Source organism: Beta vulgaris, chromosome 4 (assembly GCF_026745355.1).
Source record: "Beta vulgaris subsp. vulgaris cultivar EL10 chromosome 4, EL10.2, whole genome shotgun sequence".
In the NCBI taxonomy this organism is placed as follows: domain Eukaryota; kingdom Viridiplantae; phylum Streptophyta; class Magnoliopsida; order Caryophyllales; family Amaranthaceae; genus Beta; species Beta vulgaris.
Genome location: NC_079205.1, coordinates 22,998,939 through 23,016,674, shown reverse-complemented (window position 1 = coordinate 23,016,674; position 17,736 = coordinate 22,998,939). Strand labels below are relative to the sequence as shown.

Here is a 17,736-nt window from a genome sequence, read left to right as displayed (position 1 = left end):
TGGTGTGGCTCTGATTGGGTTGCCCAACCTCTCACTTGTTGTTTTTTCACAAGTTGGCTAGTTTTTTGGGTCATTTGCCAATATCTTGGAAAACCAAGAAGCAGCCTACTGTTTCTAGATCATCTGCCGAAGCCGCGTACAAGTCCATGGCTGCACTCATGTGTGAATTAAAATGGTTGAAAGGAATTCTCTTGAGCTAGGGTGTTCATCATCCCAAAGACATTCCTTTGTTTAGTGATTGTCAGTTTGTTATGCATATTGCTAAAAATCCAGTTTGCATGAACGTACTAAACATGCATATTGAGGTCGACTATCATTTCATACCCGATGCTATCACTTATGGTCTCATGGTTCCCTCCTATATTCCCACTCATGCTCATTTGGCAGTTATTTTCACTAAATCTCTTGGTAAAACAAAGTTTGATACATTACTTAGCAAGTTAGGCATCCTCGACCCGCATGCTCCAACTTTAGAGGATATATGTTAAGATATGTTTTTCATATCCAAGTAGAAAATAATATTATCTTTTGATAGTCTTAGTTGATTTAGCAATTCTTTATAAGATAGAATTAGGAAACTATTGTACTTCATTTTCCCAATTAATGAGAAGGCAAGTCTGATCATTCAATCAAATTAACTCTTTACACTTAGTTGATAAAAGCTACCTCACCTCTAATGATCTAATTCATGAGATTAATTCTTGTTATTAATGAAATATTGAAATTTATCTCACTATATATTTTTTCTTTGACTCTTCTAGACAAAGCGAGGATCCTTTCTATAAAAATTAAACAAAGAAAGGAATATATTTTTATTGTAATAATCTATTGAAACTTTTAAAGGCAAAATATTAATAATTTTTTTTAATATAGAGACAAGCCCAACACTGACGCTGCATTGTCCCCTTAGATGCCCTCATTGTCAGCAGCAGCCTTCAATTCCCCGAACTACCCACTTACTTTACTCTCTTCTTCCTCACTACAACATTAATTAGTCAAACCTCCCATTTATTTCTATCTTTTTACCCTCCCCTTTTTCTCTCTCCTTCACTTTGAGTCAACTCCCATTTCTTCTCTCCTCCCCTATATAAACTAGACAGAATCCCCCCTGCATAACATAATATCCATCATTGTCACAAAAAAAGGAACCCTCCACAAAACCTAAAAAAAGAAGAGACACAAATCACAATCATCATGGACGACGATACATTCTACTATTCTCTAGACACCGATCTAGATTCAAGTTTCACGTCCACCATAACAGATAGAACCTTCGCCTCATCTAGTGCGCGCAGCAGCTTAGCGCGTAGTAGCCTGACACTTAGCTTCAACGAGCGCATTTCCACCACATCAGGCCCAACATACAAACATCACAACAATACAATCATTCGTCCACACAGACGAGAAGACCCACACTGGTCTGCTATTCGTGCCGCAACCAATCTATCACAAGACAACCGCATCCATCTCCGTCATCTTAAGTTGATGAGCCACCTCGGTGCTGGTAACCTCGGCAAAGTCTTCTTATGCCGTATAAGAGACTACCATCATTCTAGCCCTAATTCTCATTTTGCTCTTAAAGTTGTTGATAAAGATTCTCTATCTCCTAAAAAACTCTCTCATGTTCAAACTGAAGCAGAGATTTTATCTTTGCTTGATCATCCTTTTCTCCCTACACTCTACGCTCACATTGAAGTATCACATTACACATGTCTTTTGATTGATTATTGCTCTGGTGGGGACCTCCATTCTCTTCTCAGAAAACAGCCGAGTAACCGGTTACCTGTTCAGGCAGTCAAGTTTTATGCTGCTGAGGTTTTAGTTGCGTTGGAGTATCTTCATTCTTTGGGGATTGTTTACCGTGATCTAAAACCGGAAAATATTCTTCTTAGAGAAGATGGGCATATTATGTTATCTGATTTTGATCTTTGCTTTAAATCTGATGTTACACCAAAGATTGAGATTTTTGATGATGATTACGATCGGATGTCGAAGATTAAATCAAGGAGAAGAAGAGATCGGGTGGTTGGGGAGTTTGTAGCGGAGCCCACAACGGCTTTCTCGAAGTCATGTGTTGGGACCCACGAGTATTTAGCTCCTGAGTTAGTTAGCGGTAACGGTCACGGTAACGGCGTTGACTGGTGGGGGTTTGGGGTGTTGATTTATGAGTTGTTGTTTGGGACAACACCGTTTAAAGGCGTTAACAAGGAGGCGACGCTAAGAAATATAGCATCGTCTCGGGATATGAGATTTTGCCACGTGGAGGAGAGAGAGTTTGAAGATGATAAGGAGCTGGGTTTGGCGAAGGATTTAATTGAGAAATTGTTGATCAAGGACCCACGTAAGAGGATGGGGTCCATAAGAGGGGCGACAGAGATTAAGAAACATCCGTTTTTTAACGGCGTTAAGTGGGCGTTGATCCGGAGTTACCGGCCACCGGAAGTGCGTGGAGGGCTCGTGAGGAAGAGTAAGAGTCACGTGAGTGGGATCCATAATAGGCGGAAGTGGTGGTGGAGAGGATTAAATCATTTCTTGAGGAAAAATAAAGGGTCAAAGGTTTCACACAATAATAGTAGTAATACTTGTGCTTCTGTTCATAATATCAGTAACATGATTAGTAGTCGTAGAGTTGTTTGATCATTTTGGTCCCTTTTTTTTAGCTTTCATGTTTTGATAGATTTGAGTGGAAGAGATATTGAGGATCTGTATAGAGATATAGAAGTAAGATATTTCATCAATTTTGTGGGTTTCTATATAGTATACTTGTAGTTTTACAGTAGTTTGACGGGTACATCTTATGTTGATGTGTATGATATACAAAAAATTTGAACAAGTTGAAAAAAAGTTTTAACTTTTTTCATATATTTTCTAATCTTGTTCTTGCTTACTCTTAATTCTCCTAGTTGATGGAATTGTCTGAGTTTTAGACTTTTAGTTGACAACTAATATAGATATATATAATAAACTCATAATGTTCACTCCATGTGATAACTTATATGTTATCATTATACTATTATTTTAGAGATATTGCAACGAATATAGCCATAGATTAGCTAGATGTAATTACTTTCATGGTTAAAGCTATAGAAGAACTTGGGAAGCTTAGACTATATAACATCCCGAAATATGAATTTACGATGTTTCTTAAAGCCATGTCCTCCCATGTCTTGTGATTTGGTTTAGATTTTTTTTTTCCTCTAAGTAATTAAGATTTGTATTTCAAAACAAAACTTTACAACCTAAACCAAGTGCTCTAATTACAATTGATAGCAAGCTCTCTTAACCACATCTTATCACATTTAGAAATTTTCTTTGGCAAAACATTGTAAATTTTATCTATAATTGTGTGTTTAATCCTATACACATGCTTATACACCATATCAATCTTACTATTCCATAAAACATTATTCCTTGCCCATCAGATCTGATAGGCAGCAACACAAATCACAACATTACTCACTTGGCGTCTGAATCTAGACTTACCCCTATTAGCCACAAACAGAATCATTCCTTCGATTGAACTACACTGGCAACTGAAATTCAACCATCTCAAACACATCCTGATTACAACCTCACTGAACGGGCAAGAAAAGAATAAGTGAGCATGAGTCTCCATTTTATTTCCTCACAGAAAGCAAGCAAAATCAACAATCACACCAGCTTTGCTTAATCTTTCAGTTGTATTCAATCTGTCCAACATCGTCAACCAATACATAAACCTGTACTTTGGCACATTTAATCTATTCCAAACAAAACCATACCAAGAGATAGTAGTTGATCATCAGTCATTTTCTTATAGACATCCTGAATAGAGTACTTTGATATATTAACAACCTACTGATAAGAGAATTTCACCTTTAATTGTTCTTTGGCTAGACATATCATTTTCCAATACCAGCTGTAGTGTTGTGGTGGCTTATATTCCCGCCACTCTTCCTCTTCAACATATACTCCATGAACCCATCGAATCCACATGTTATTTTTTTTTGTAGCAATCGCCCACACATATTTACCAAGAGCTGCCGGATTCCAAATCAAAGTGTCTCTCACACCCAAACCACCCTCTTTTTTAGGGATGCACACCCTATCTCATTTCACATTTCCAGGTTTCTGACTGAAATACTCTCCACTCCACAAATAAGCTCTACACATTCTGTTAATTTCTTACAAAATTCTCCTTGGAACGATCGGAATTTGGGCCCAATAAACATGTAAGCTCATTAGGACTAAGTTGATCAAACAAAGCCTACCTTGATAACACAAATGTCTACTACCCCAACACCTTATTCTAGCAGACATTTTCTCTATCAAGCTATCACAATCTTTAGCACTAATTCTCTTATAACAAATGGGAATCCCAAGATATCTAAAGGAAAACTTACCCAAGTTGAAACCAGAAACATCCATTAATCTCTTCACTTCCTGTTGACCGACCCCTACTGTGTAAAGCTAAGTTTTCTACTTATTGGCTTCAAGACCTGATACCTCTGAAAAATGAGTAAAACCTTAAAGCATACAGAGCACAGACTTCAAATCACCTTTAATGCACATGATAATGTCATCAACAAAACAAAGGTAATTTAATTGAACCCGAGTGCACCTTGGATGGAACTTAAAGTCATCTCTTTCTCTTACTCTCTTCATGGTTCTGCTATAGTAATCCATACAAATCACAATAACAAAGGTGAAAGGGGGGGCTCCTTGTCTAAGGCCACTCTTCCTTTTGAAAAAGCCCACTAAGGACCCATTTACATCAATGAGAAATTGGGAGATTTAACACATTCCATCAGCATCTCAACACACTTTTCAGGAAACCTTAGAGCAATTAATAAATCTTGTAAAAAGCACCAATCAAGTGAATCATAAGCTTTCTTCAAATCCATATTTATTATGCACCCTGGAGCATTATTCCCTTTCTTCCCATAATTCTTAACAATGTCTTGGCAAATCAAGATATTATGAGCAATGAATCTACCTTTTATAAATGCATCCTGATTTGCAGCAATGATCTTAGGTAGAACTTGACTCAATCTAGAACATAATAGCTTAGTAAAGCATTTGTAAAGAACATTACAATAAGTTATTGGCCTAAATTCAGTAACATTACTAGGTTATTTAACCTTTGGAATCAAGGCTAAAATAGTGTGATTTACCTCTTTTAACAACCTCCTTGATTGAAAGAAATCAAGAATAGCAGCTACACAATCTTCCACAACTGCTTACCATACATCTTTATAGACATAAGATCCAAAACCATCAGGGCCTGGAGACTTGTCACCGGGAATAAAATAGAAAGCAACTCTGACTTCAACAGGAGTAAAAGGAACCATCAAAGCATTTCTCTGATCATCATTCAACACATAACCTGCTTGTACCACCTCTTGCTGAATTGTATTTGTATTCTCTCTAGTAGTACCTAGAAGGCTTATGTAATACTGTAAAAAATCCTTATTCACCTTTTCAGGACTATCAACCCAGTTATCATTCACATCTGCAATTCCATATAGAGTGTTCTACAATTTTCTACGTTTAATGGCAGAGTGGAAGAACTTTGAGTTTTCATCACCTGATTTTACCCATGCCAGTTTACTCTTCTATTGAAGAAAAGAGATATATTTAGCATGAACCAGTTTATATTCCCCTGCTAACATCTGCTCAAGATCATTATCTTGAATGCTAGCAGGATTTTGATGCAAAGCATTCCGAGCTTCTTTCAAGGCCATACTGGCCTTAGTATCACAAATATTAATTCGTGAAAAACATTCTTTATTCAACTCTTTTAACATGTGATTCACTAGCTTTAATTTTGCACAATCTGAAACACAACTCATCCATTTATATGCACACTCCCCATGTGAAAATATTTGAAGGGAGATTTACTAACTGTAGTCTCCTTGTGAACTCTGATCGAAACAGGGGTATGATCAACGACCCCCTTAGTTATAAACATAGCTTCAGCTATAGGAAACTTCTCTATTCGTTTCTCATTTCCCAAAATTCTATCCAATTTTGAAAACACTCTATCACTCCCTTATTGTTTGTTATTTCATGTGTAATAACAACCAGTAGATTTAATGTCTTCTAACCCACTCTTTCTTCTTTATTCAAAACACATTTGAAATCCCCTCCTACCATCCAAGGAATATCCATAGTGTCAGCAATTTCAATCAAATCAACCCACAGCCTGTCTCTATTTCCTGTATTATCAAATTCATATACAAAAGAGTAACAAAACCATCTCTAGCCCCAGTAGGTTTAACAAAATAATGGATTATTAGGCACTAATCCATTTAATATCTACCAGAAAATTACTCTTCCACCAGGGTGATGAGAAGAGTTTGAGTAAAAACACCAACTAGCAAACATATTTTAATACATCTTACCCATATTCTTTGCTTTCACCTTGGTCTCAATAAGACTAACCATTCCAAGGGATCTCATATTAATAATCTTATTTACTGCCTTCTACTTTGTCAAGATATTGATCCCTTGGACATTCGGGATCAAAATACTATCCATTTGCCTCAGTAGGGCCCCCCTCTTCCTGCATTCCCCTATTGTGCCCCACATGACACTGAACCAACAATCACTTAATCTTCTATCATTTCATTCAGAACATTGAATAAGTTGTTAACACTGACAAGGTTGTAAACTCCTTCTTACTGTCTGAGTAACCACCTAAAATTATGTCTCAACAGCATTCACAACCTCTTTTTCAACCACTAGTTGCACTCTAACCTTCTTTACCTTTCAAACTTGCATCTTCACTCCTTTATTACACACATTTGCTGCATGACCCAATTTCTTACCACAGAACACCTCACTGGCTTCCATTCATAAGACACCTCAATCACAACCTCTACTCCATTCTCATTAATAAAACTCAATTGATCAGGAAATTCCTGGTCAATATTAACCTCAATCATCACACGAGCAAACTGTAACTTCTGCCTATTTGCTGTTGGAGAATCAACTTTAACAAATTTTCGTAAAGAACTCTCCAATTTGCTTAAACATTTCTCACTCTAGTACTTAAAATCCAATTGCAACTGTATCCAAGTAGGAATGACATCAAACTGATCCTTCATAACATCCATGTCCTGTTCCCAGGCTCTCACAATCATCGACTTATTATCAAATAAAGGAACAAATGCAGCTAGAACAAAATTCTTCGATCTTCTCCATTGACAAAAAGCGCACAATATAGACTATATTCTTCAGCAAAGCTACTTTATCCACTCCATTATTCTTCCAAATTCGTCTTATAAATCCTTCCATGACATATAGAGGAGGACTAGCCCCAACAACATAACAAATAATAACATAGGACGGAATTCCAAAAATCAACTTCAGATTGAACATCATCTAAATCAATTTTCACCAGATTCTTCACATTACAGACATTTTCACCATAAACAGATGGTCCAGAATCTACCTCATTATCAAACATTTGCAGATTGGAATTGGTTCAATTGCACGCACACTCCTATTAGCAACTCCACTTCTCTAATAAGCATTATTCATAGAAGTGTGAATGGCTAATAACCATTCCGAAAACATTATGTGAGACTGCATATTATGCTGCACTGCTCGAATTTCTTCCTCCTTAGAAGGCTTCTCTAATTGAAAATCCATATCACTGACACCAAGGAAATTTACCGTCTTGTTTTCTTAGCATTTGAATCAGATACCGGGCCTTTTGGTTTTTGATTGCTAGAATTTACCGTCTTCTGGACTTTAGAATTCTTCGCCATGGCAGAGGAAATTCTAGAGAGAGAAACACTCCAGCTTTCTAATTATGGAAAATGATTACTTGGTTTAGATCACTCTTCCTCAATTTAAAATCTAGTATAACCAGTAGTATACAGTATATATACTTGGCAAATGTATTGTAATGTGATTCTGTAGTTAGGATAGAATCAAACCAAATCAAGTTAAGTCATACTAGGGTGATAAATACTTTGGTTTCGATCTCGATCAAGTAGGGTCGATTTACATCTAGTCACTTTATGATCTATACTAAATTAGCTTAATATGGAGAATACATCTATATCTACATCACAAATTATCATATGTGGCCGGCCACACCTATAACTTCTCGTGTGGCCGGCCAATATATAAAGCCCAAACTAAAAAATCTAACCCTTTGCACGCGCTTTCACTGTTGTTTTATGTGTTCCTCCTTTCCTCCTCCTCCTCATTCTCTCCTGCTTCCCTCTATCTCTCCTCCACTTCTTTCCAACCTTAACAAATCAGCAAACTTAGAAGCCGAGCAAAGAAGTCGCTTGATGGAAGAGAGAAAGGGGAAGATTGAGATTCTAAAACCCTAATTTGCATTTTTCTCTCACTAATTTGAGAAAAAGGTTAAAGCCATCTTTAACATCCGAAAAATTGGAGTAATGTCGCAAATGATATAGCAAGAAGGCATTAGAACAGAAGAAAAATAGGAAATTTTAATAGATTAAGAGGAAAGTTCAAGAATTTATGCAATTCAAGGGATGATATTTGTCTTTTATGCAAATCAAAATTTTGCAAATGTAACTGGAATAGAAGGAAGTTTTACTCCTGGATGTATTAAAAATGTGTTTAAACTCATATGTTGTATGAATATTGCGATCCCAAGTTTGCAAGTTGGAATGGTGGTGTGAATTCCAAAGATTACTCATTTTTTGTAATGGTGGTGCTTTCACACCTCAGAGTCTGTAATTGCTCTTCACGTTAGTCTTGCAATTGTTTTAAATTTTAGATTTTATAGTTGATTTTGGGCCAATTGACCAAATATGTTATTCTAGATAATATATAGCGATTATTTGAAGTGAGTTTGAAAAGGTTATTATTATTATTTTTTACTTAATTTATACACTTTTATTACACAATCTAAGATGTTTGATACATAAGTTAAAGTAAAGTCATTTGTTAATATGAGTAACCTCGTTTATTCATATCAGTAACCTTATTGATTCATATCATATGATACCAGTAACCTTATTTGTTCATTTGAGTAATCTTATTTGTGCTTATGAGTAACCTTAAATATAATATGAGTAAGCCAGTTTCTTTTTGCGGTAACCTCGTTTAGTTTTTTGAGTAACTTTGTTTAATCCCCATAAGTAACCTATTTTAATCATACGATTAACCTATTATAATCACATGAGTGGCTAGTTTGATCATATGAGTAACGTCATTTTATCATTCTAGTAACCTCATTTATTCATACCGGTAAACCCAATTGTTCATACAAGTAACCCACATTTATTGATACGAGTAACCTCATTCATTCATAAGAAAAGTAACCTCATTTTGTTTATAAGAGTAACCCCTTCTATCACTAGTGAAAAAAAACGAGACGGCAGTGCTGCAAGGGCTGCATTTTTTGAAAAACGAAGCCCTTCTTAGTGAAGGGCTGCAGTCAATGCAAAAACCGCAGCCTTATAAGTAATAAAGGGTTGCGTTTTCTAAAAAACGCAGCCCTTTATGGGCTTTTTTTAAAAACAATTTTGAAAGGAATTAATCGCGAGCTTAACATATTAAGCGGGCTCATTCTCCTTCCTTCTCCTCTCCCTCATTCTCTCTCCTCTCTCACATCCTTCCTTCTTCCTTCTCTCTCACCCTCCTTCCTCTTCCTTCCTCCTCCCTCCTTCTACAACAACAAATATTCGTTCTCTCTCACCCTCTGACGGCAACGAATATTCGTTCCTTCTCCTCTCAATGAGGGTTCGTCGTTCGTTGACCTGTGTCGCCTTGCCGCGCCGCACTGTTCCTCGTCGTTCATCCTTTTCTCTGTCGGTCGAACTCTAGCCATCTTTTCCTCGTCGTCGAACTCCGCTTAAGCAACGACAACAACAAGTGATGATTTTTATTTTTTCAGATCTATAATTTCTTGATCTTTGTTTTGATTAATGTTCATGTAATTTCAGATCTATAATTTTTCTCTTTTGTATTTTCGTTCATTATTTTTCATTTTTGTTAATTTTTTTTCATTTTCATTCATTTTCGTTCATTTTTTTTTCATTTTCGTTCCCTTTTTTTCATTTTCATTCGTTTTTTTTTTGTTTTCGTCCCTTTTTTTTGTCATTTTTGTTTTGATATTGGGACTTTTGGTTGAGAGGGTTCACTAGTAGAATAAATGTTATTTGCTGCGGTGACATTGCTGCGTTTTTACCCATACGCAGGAATATATAACGTTAAAAGAAAACAAAAAATATAAAATAACCATATTGTTGTGGTTTCGCCCGAAACCCGCAGCAATATGGTTTCAACAGAATTTTTTGACTATTTGACCAAAGATATTGCTGCAGTTTCTGGCAAAACCGCAGCAATATATTAAAATAATATTAAAAAATATTATTTGAACATATTGCTGCGGTTCTTAAAAGAAACCGCAACAATAAAATTAGTAGGGTTTTAAATGTTTTTTAGGAGTAGGGTTTTTTCAATCCTCACTATTTCTCTCTCATTCTCACTGTCGTTTCCCTCATTCTCATTGTCGTCCCCCTCATTTCCTTTTCCTCATCTCACCAGAAATTCTCGTTTTCATTCTCATTCTCCTCCCTCATTCTCTTTCTTCAATCCTCCTTCACCAGACGAAGGCTTCGTCGAGATTTCTGTCATCCTCGAGATTTCCTCTTTCTCACCAGTCGAAGACCTTGCGCTCGGTGGCTTCGTCGAGATTTCTTCTCGTTCGTCGAGATTTCCTCTTCCTCACTAGTCGACGAACTTGCGTTCGGTCGTCTTTCAGATCGACCCTTCGAAGCCCGCGCTCGTCGTTCCTCTCGAAGCCGTCGTCGTTCAGATCTTGTTTTCATCAGGTATTTCTCTGATTTTGACATTCAATTTCTTGTTTTTTTTCAATATTTTGTCCTTTCTGCTTTGAATTTTACGATTTTAATTTTTTAAGTTTTTTACGTTTATTTTGCAAGATTTTGTTCGTCCTCCTTGTCGCTGTTCGTCCTCCTTCTCGCTGTTCGCCGGACGTTGAATCGCTCGAGTTCCTGACTATATTTCAGTTTCATTTTTCAGCTTCTTATGTTTTGTTTTAGGGTTTTTTGTTTTCAGTTTTTTATTTTTTTAATATTGTACTTATTATATTTTTATTAGTCATTAGGTTGTAACTGTTTTTTATTTTTGCTTTTTCATTTTATTTTTTATTTTTTGTATTATTTATGTAACTACTTTTTTATTTATATATTTAATTTGATTTATATGTCATTTTATCTTCAGCTCGTTTATGAATTTGATGGATAGTGGATGGATTTGTTGCCTGATTTTAATCTTTCAAATGTGATTGCAAAATGCCAAAAAAAAAATAAATTTTTTTTTTGGTTTCCAGGACCTATTGCTGCGGTTTTGGGCCAAAACCGCAGCAATAATTTGACATATTGCTGCGGTTTTGGGCCAAAACCGCAGCAATAGTTTGACATATTGCTGCGGTTTTGGCCCAAAACCGCAGCAATACTCTCTGTTAAATCGATAATACATAATAATATTGCTGCGGTTTGGACTAAAACCGCAGCAATATTTGTAGATATTGCTGCGGTTTAAAACCGCAGTAATATAATTATTACCTATTGCTGCCCCCTTAATTGCTGCACGCCCAAAACCGCAACATTAGGCCCTTTTTTAACCGCAACAAATAGCATTTATTCTACTAGTGGTTTGCGTTTCAATGGCTCAGATTTATGATTTTCATGTATGGATTAAAGTTAATCATGCTATTTATCATAAGCTTTTCATAGTGGGGTAATGTGTGTTCTATATACTTCAAGACCTTTTCTGTTTAGCATAAGCCTTACAATTCTGTTTAGTAAAAATATGAAAAAAAAAAAATTATTTTGGGTCAAAAGAGTTGCGGTTATGGTGAAAACCGCAACCCCTTGTACAAAGAAGGGTTGCGTTTGAGGCCCAAAATGGCAGCCCTTCCATATTAGAAGGGTTGCGGTTTTGGGCCTCAACCGCAACCTTTCGTTGGGAAGGGATGCGTTTAAAAACGCAACCCTTCACTAAAAACGCAGCCCTTAGGGCTGTTTTCACCGCATCCCTTCCGTTTTTTTCCACTACTGTATGGTTACGCGTAATGTTAATATATTATACGAGTAACCCCATTTTTTTCACAGTAACCTCGTTTAGTTTTTTGGAGTAACCTTATTTAATCTTATGATCAGTGACCTATTTTAATCATATGAGTTACCTAGTTTAATATCATGAGTAACCTCATTTATTCATACCAGTAAACTAAATTGTTTATAAAAGTAACCCCCATTTATCAATTCCATTAACTTTATCTACTCGTACGAGTAACTCCAATTCTTCACAAAAATAACCTTTATTTATCAATACTAGTAACCTCATTTATTCATACGAGTAATATAATTTGTTCATAAGAGTAACCTCATTTAACCATACCAGTAACCTTAACTGTTCACAAAAGTTACCCCATTATTCATATGAGTAACCACATTTTTTCATATGAGTAACCTCACTTGATCATACGACGACCTTATTTAATCATACGAGTAACCCTATTTTTTCACAAAAGTAAACTCATTTCTTCATACGAGTAACATCACATAATCATACAACGATTTTATTTCATCAAACGAGTAACCCCAATAGCTCGCAAAAGTAGCTTCATTTCGTCATTCAAGTTGTTAGTCTAGTATAAACACTAGATCAACTACAAGAGGGGGGGTGAATTGTAGTTGGGAAGATTTTCAAACTTTTTGCGGATAAACTAAATTTGAAAGCTGATAAAGAGAAGTAGCAATAAGGAAGAACACACGAAGATCCTTTTGACAATGTTCTCTTCCTCAAATTTTTAGGAAGAAATCTTGCTCTTTTATTTATAATAGTTCTTACAAGTTATTATAAATCAATCCTCACTCGGTTCCTCTAGGAACCAGTTGCCAGTCAACTTGTTTCCCCTGAACACGTGACTTTCTTCACTTGACTTCACTAGAAGTCTTCCCTTTCTCTTTTCTATGTCTCTTTTCTCTTTCTCTTTCTCTTTTCTCTCTCTTTGAATACAAGATTTTAGTTCTCTCAACCCACACTCGAAAAGTATTACAATAATTTCTTGAAGAGTAATAATCGAAAATAAACTTTCACATAAAATATTACAATAAATCTGGAAAGTGTTAAGTTTGAATTTGATTTGCTTAAGCTATAAATAAGAAAATATGGTGCTCCACACATTTCGCTCCACTTGGTTGTTATATGCGGTATAATGTATCCCGTAACCAACCACTTCTATAGCCGTTACTCCACATATTCAGCGCACTAAGTCCACGTTCATCCGACCTCCTTTTTCGCTCAACCAGTTGCCGTTAGTGTGTGTTAGGAAGTTGGCAGTTGGTTATGCCTCCTAGAATCTAGGAACTAGCTGACCAACCCCGTGTATCTTAATTTATAGTGAGGTAGTTGTTTGTAGTTGCACGTTTAGTTTACTCATTCAAATACATGTGCATACACCACTAACTAAATCCACTAACATTATGGAAATTAATTTTGTTAAAATTAATATTCCATAACATTAGAATTAATCAAACCAATATAATCATGTAAATATTCGAATAAACAAACAATTAGTTTGAATAACTTAATTTTGGTTAAACTCATAACCGATTCTCCATAAGTCATAAATAAGCTAATTGTTTCAAAATAAAATAAAACTAATATATACTACTAAATAAAATACTACAAAAATACTAAGTCATAAAATTAAACCTAAGTAAAAATAAAACTAAGTTAGATAATAATTAACTAGAATAAAAATACATTATTTGTCATCACCAAAATAGTGAATATAACAATATTCTCCTTTTTTGATGATGGCAAATGATTTGGCAAAAAATATTTTTTTTTTTAAAAAATCTAATCTAAAAACTAAGCTAAGTTTCTAAGGTCTCAACTAGGATCAGGAACAAAAAACTAATACTAGGAAAGGAACATAGATCATGTAAGTTCAAAAAGGCTATAGGAACTAAGTTATGAACCTGCAGTACTAGAGAATCAACAGTCTAGGCATCAATTAATTAGCTCAAACACATATATCAAAATATTAGCCATCCTATCACAAATGAGCATGCAAAACTGGAATTGATATATAGGAAAGTAAAAAGACCAAATATGCACAACACAAGACATACAAGAGAGAGAGCAAAAGGAATAGATTGGTTAGGACTTCATGTGTCACCGGAGGACACAGGAAGAAATAGCAAAAAGAGACAAGAAAAAGAAAAATTGTTCAACCAATATTAGAACCCAAAATATTTGTTCAGCTAACCAAATTTTAAAGAGGGAATGGGGAAATTAGGTTTTGGGGCGCTTGAAGAGACGGGAGACCACTGAGTCAATCTTAGATACCACTGCATCAACCTTATTCCTGATCCTAGTGTCTGCCTGCTTGATATCTGCCAAGCTCTGCTGCTACTGTGAATCCAGATTGGATACAATTGCCTCCACTACACCGATCCTTGAATGCAGTGGGATCAGGGACTCTTGAATACTTATGAGCATCCCATGAAGGCCAGTGGTGGAGAGTACAGGAAAGTATACAACAGTAGAAGGAGCTGAATCCGCGTCTAGATTGAGCAGTACAACATCACCCTAATCCTACTCCTTGAGAGACTTGAAACCAGCCAGTCTTTGGCTCTTTCTAACAGATTCTCCAGCACCTCCTTCCTCAAACAATTTTCTTTTTGTACCCGTTTCAACTTTAAAAACTGACTCCTCTCTCTCAAATTCAAGTTTAACATTTACCACCCTTAAACTAAGTCTGGACAAAGTTTCTTTGGTAAGATAATTCTCAAGCTCTAGGGTAAAGGAGGTACTGGCAGAGAGTTTGACCTTGCTCTACTTAAGTATGGTGGTAATGAGATATACCATACCCAATTTTGGTATTGTGGGAGATATAATAAGAAAGATGAGAGATCATTCAGGAAGGAAAGTTTATCTTGATATTTTTGGCTAGGCAATACATAATGGAGAGGTCTATTAGGTTTGCTTGGTTTCTTTTGGAGGATATTAGCAAAACAAAGCGCTATACAAATTGAAACAAAAGCTTATGAAAAGCAGAGAGGTCTTTTTGATCAAGAGACAGGGCAGTGGGGTTTCCATTAAAGAAGGTCAGAATTTTTTCATTTGAGGCTCCATTAACATTCAATTTTGCCGTCCCTTTGATGTATTCCTTGTACCCTCCAGAAGGTACCTAAAAACAATCACTCAGTTTTTTCTCAATTAGGGTTACCACACAACCATTCCATAAACTTACACAAACACCCTCAGTTATATTAAAATTTGAACAAAAAGCACTCATTTCATTTTCAAACAGACCTTCATCTAAACTAACCAATTTTATCCATTTTTGAAATTCTAGAATACTAAAAAACTCCATCCACTTAGGTTTCTTGCACCATGCAAGATCGACACAGAAACCAACAAGAAATTAAGAGGATTTAGTTTTCTTACCCCTCTTAGTAGGATCCGAATTTCTTTTTCTTGATCACTCTCAACTTCGTCTTTGTCAGCCTTAATCTTTGGAGAGACGACTTCATTTGCGGTGGAAGGGGCTTTCGAATCCATTGAATCTTCTTTTGGGTTAGAAGATTCTTGATCACTATATTCTTCCAATGAAGAAGTCTTTTCGGTCGGAAAATTTTTATGGTCACCGAAGTTGGTTCTTTTGGGAGTCATTTGAGAGGATTTGAGAGTGGCTGAAGAAGAGAGTTGAAAGGATAATAGAGATGAAGTGAGAAGAGTCAAGAATGTCAGTGATGGGTTGGATTGAGTTAAAAAAGTAATGATGAAGCCATGTGAAAAGTGAATGAGAAGAGGTGTTGGATTTTTGAAGAGGTTATTGAGTTCCGTGTGCATTTAATGAATTTACTCTTTGAAATTAGATTAACTGAATTTGTATTTGGGCAATTAAATGGTTGAAACATTGAACCTTAGTAAATAAGGAAATAAGTGGGAAAGGAAGATAAAAAATTTCGGAGAAAATAAAGAAATGAAATGGAAAAAAGAAAAAAAAGAGATAAGAAAAGAATTGCTCTTGCATGTGTTGAACTTTATACAAACATATATTCCAACTTACGTACTCATTATATGTGCATGGACAATAAGGATAATATTTAAAGATAAATATGAGTCCTTATACTTGACCCTAGGTGTATGAATAAATTCATGAAAGTTGCAGGGCTCACTTAGTAAGGAATATTACTTAGGGGATCAATAGTAAAGGCACTTTCAAACAATTTTGATCAAACCTAGTTCCAAGCGAATCTTCTCAAACTTGTCCCTAGAAAGTAGTTTGGTCAAGATATCAACTATTTGATTTTCAGTGGGACAAAGTATAACTTTGACTAAGCCTTATTCTACATTGTCCTTCAAGAAGTGATGTCTAATGTGAATATGCTTGACCCTAGAATGATGTACTGGGTCCTTGGAGATACATATCGCACTTGTATTATCACAGAAAATAGGAACATGCTTATATTTAATGCGAAAATCGCGTACCTGTTGTTTGTTCCACAATACCTGGGAACAACAAGCAGCGGCTGCTACATACTCGACCTCAGCTGTTGAGAGTGCAACAATGTTTTGTTTCTTTGAACTCCAAGAAACTAAGCTTGTTCCTAAGCAATTCCAGAAGTGCTTTTGCGATTTACCAAGTCCCAACATAGTCAGCATCGGAGTAGCTAACTAGACCAAATGTGTCACTTCGAAGATAGAACAAACAAAGATCCTCACTTACTTTCAAATATCTAAGAATTCTTTTGAATGCTGTCAAATGAGATTTCTTTGGATTTGACTGGAATCTAGCACACAAACCAACACTAAATGAAATGTCAGGTATACCAGCAGTTAGATAAAGTAAAGATCCAATCATACCTATGTATCTTTTCTGATCTACAACTTTACCACATTGATCCTCATCCAACCTTGTTCCCGTTCCTATAGGAGTATGATTAGTCTTTGCTTGTTCAAGTCCATACTTCTTCAATATTTCATTCACAAATTTTTGCTGATGGATCATTGTTCCTCTTTCAGTTTGCTTGATTTGCAAACCAAGAAAGAATTTCAACTCTCCCATCATGCTCATCTCAAATTCACTACTCATTAGATAAGCAAATTCCTTGCAAAGAGATTCGTTAGTAGTACCAAAGATTATATGATCTACATAAATTTGTACTAATAGAATGTATGTTCCTTTAGCTCGAAGAAATAGGGTCTTATGAACTTTACCTCTTATAATCTCATGCGAAAGTAAAATTTTTTAAAGTCTTTTATACCATGATCTAGGAGCTTGTTTCAGCCCATAAAGAGCTTTATCTAGCTTATAGACTTGGTTTGGAAGATCAGGGTTTTCAAATTTGGGAGGTTATTCCCTATAGACGTCTTTTATTAAATATCCATTTAAGAAAGCATATTTAATGTCCATTTGGTATAACCTAAACCCCATAAATGCAGCAAATGCAATCAAAATTCTAATAACTTCTATCCTAGCAACAGGAGCAAAGGTTTCATCAAAATGAATACCTTCTTGTTGATTATACCTTTTAGCTACAAGTCTGGCTTTGTTCCTTATGACTGTTCCATGCTCATACAGCTTGTTCCTGAAGACCCGTTTTAGCCCAATCACCTTTGGTTCTTAGGCTTGGTCTCAAGACGCCAGACCTTGTTCCTCTGGAACTCATTCAGTTCCTCTTGCATGACATTTATACAATGAGACTCTAGTAG

The 17,736-nt window shown here is 35.8% G+C and overlaps 1 protein-coding gene across 1 annotated transcript; it reads left to right on the top strand.

Annotated features, from left to right (window-relative positions):
• Positions 1 to 1,031: 1,031 nt before the first annotated feature.
• On the top strand, positions 1,032 to 2,872 carry LOC104907581 (serine/threonine-protein kinase WAG1). Its single transcript, XM_010696532.4, has one exon. The coding sequence runs from the start codon at positions 1,195 to 1,197 to the stop codon at positions 2,635 to 2,637; it is 1,443 nt and encodes a 480-aa protein (XP_010694834.2). The 5' UTR covers positions 1,032 to 1,194; the 3' UTR covers positions 2,638 to 2,872.
• Positions 2,873 to 17,736: the final 14,864 nt, after the last annotated feature.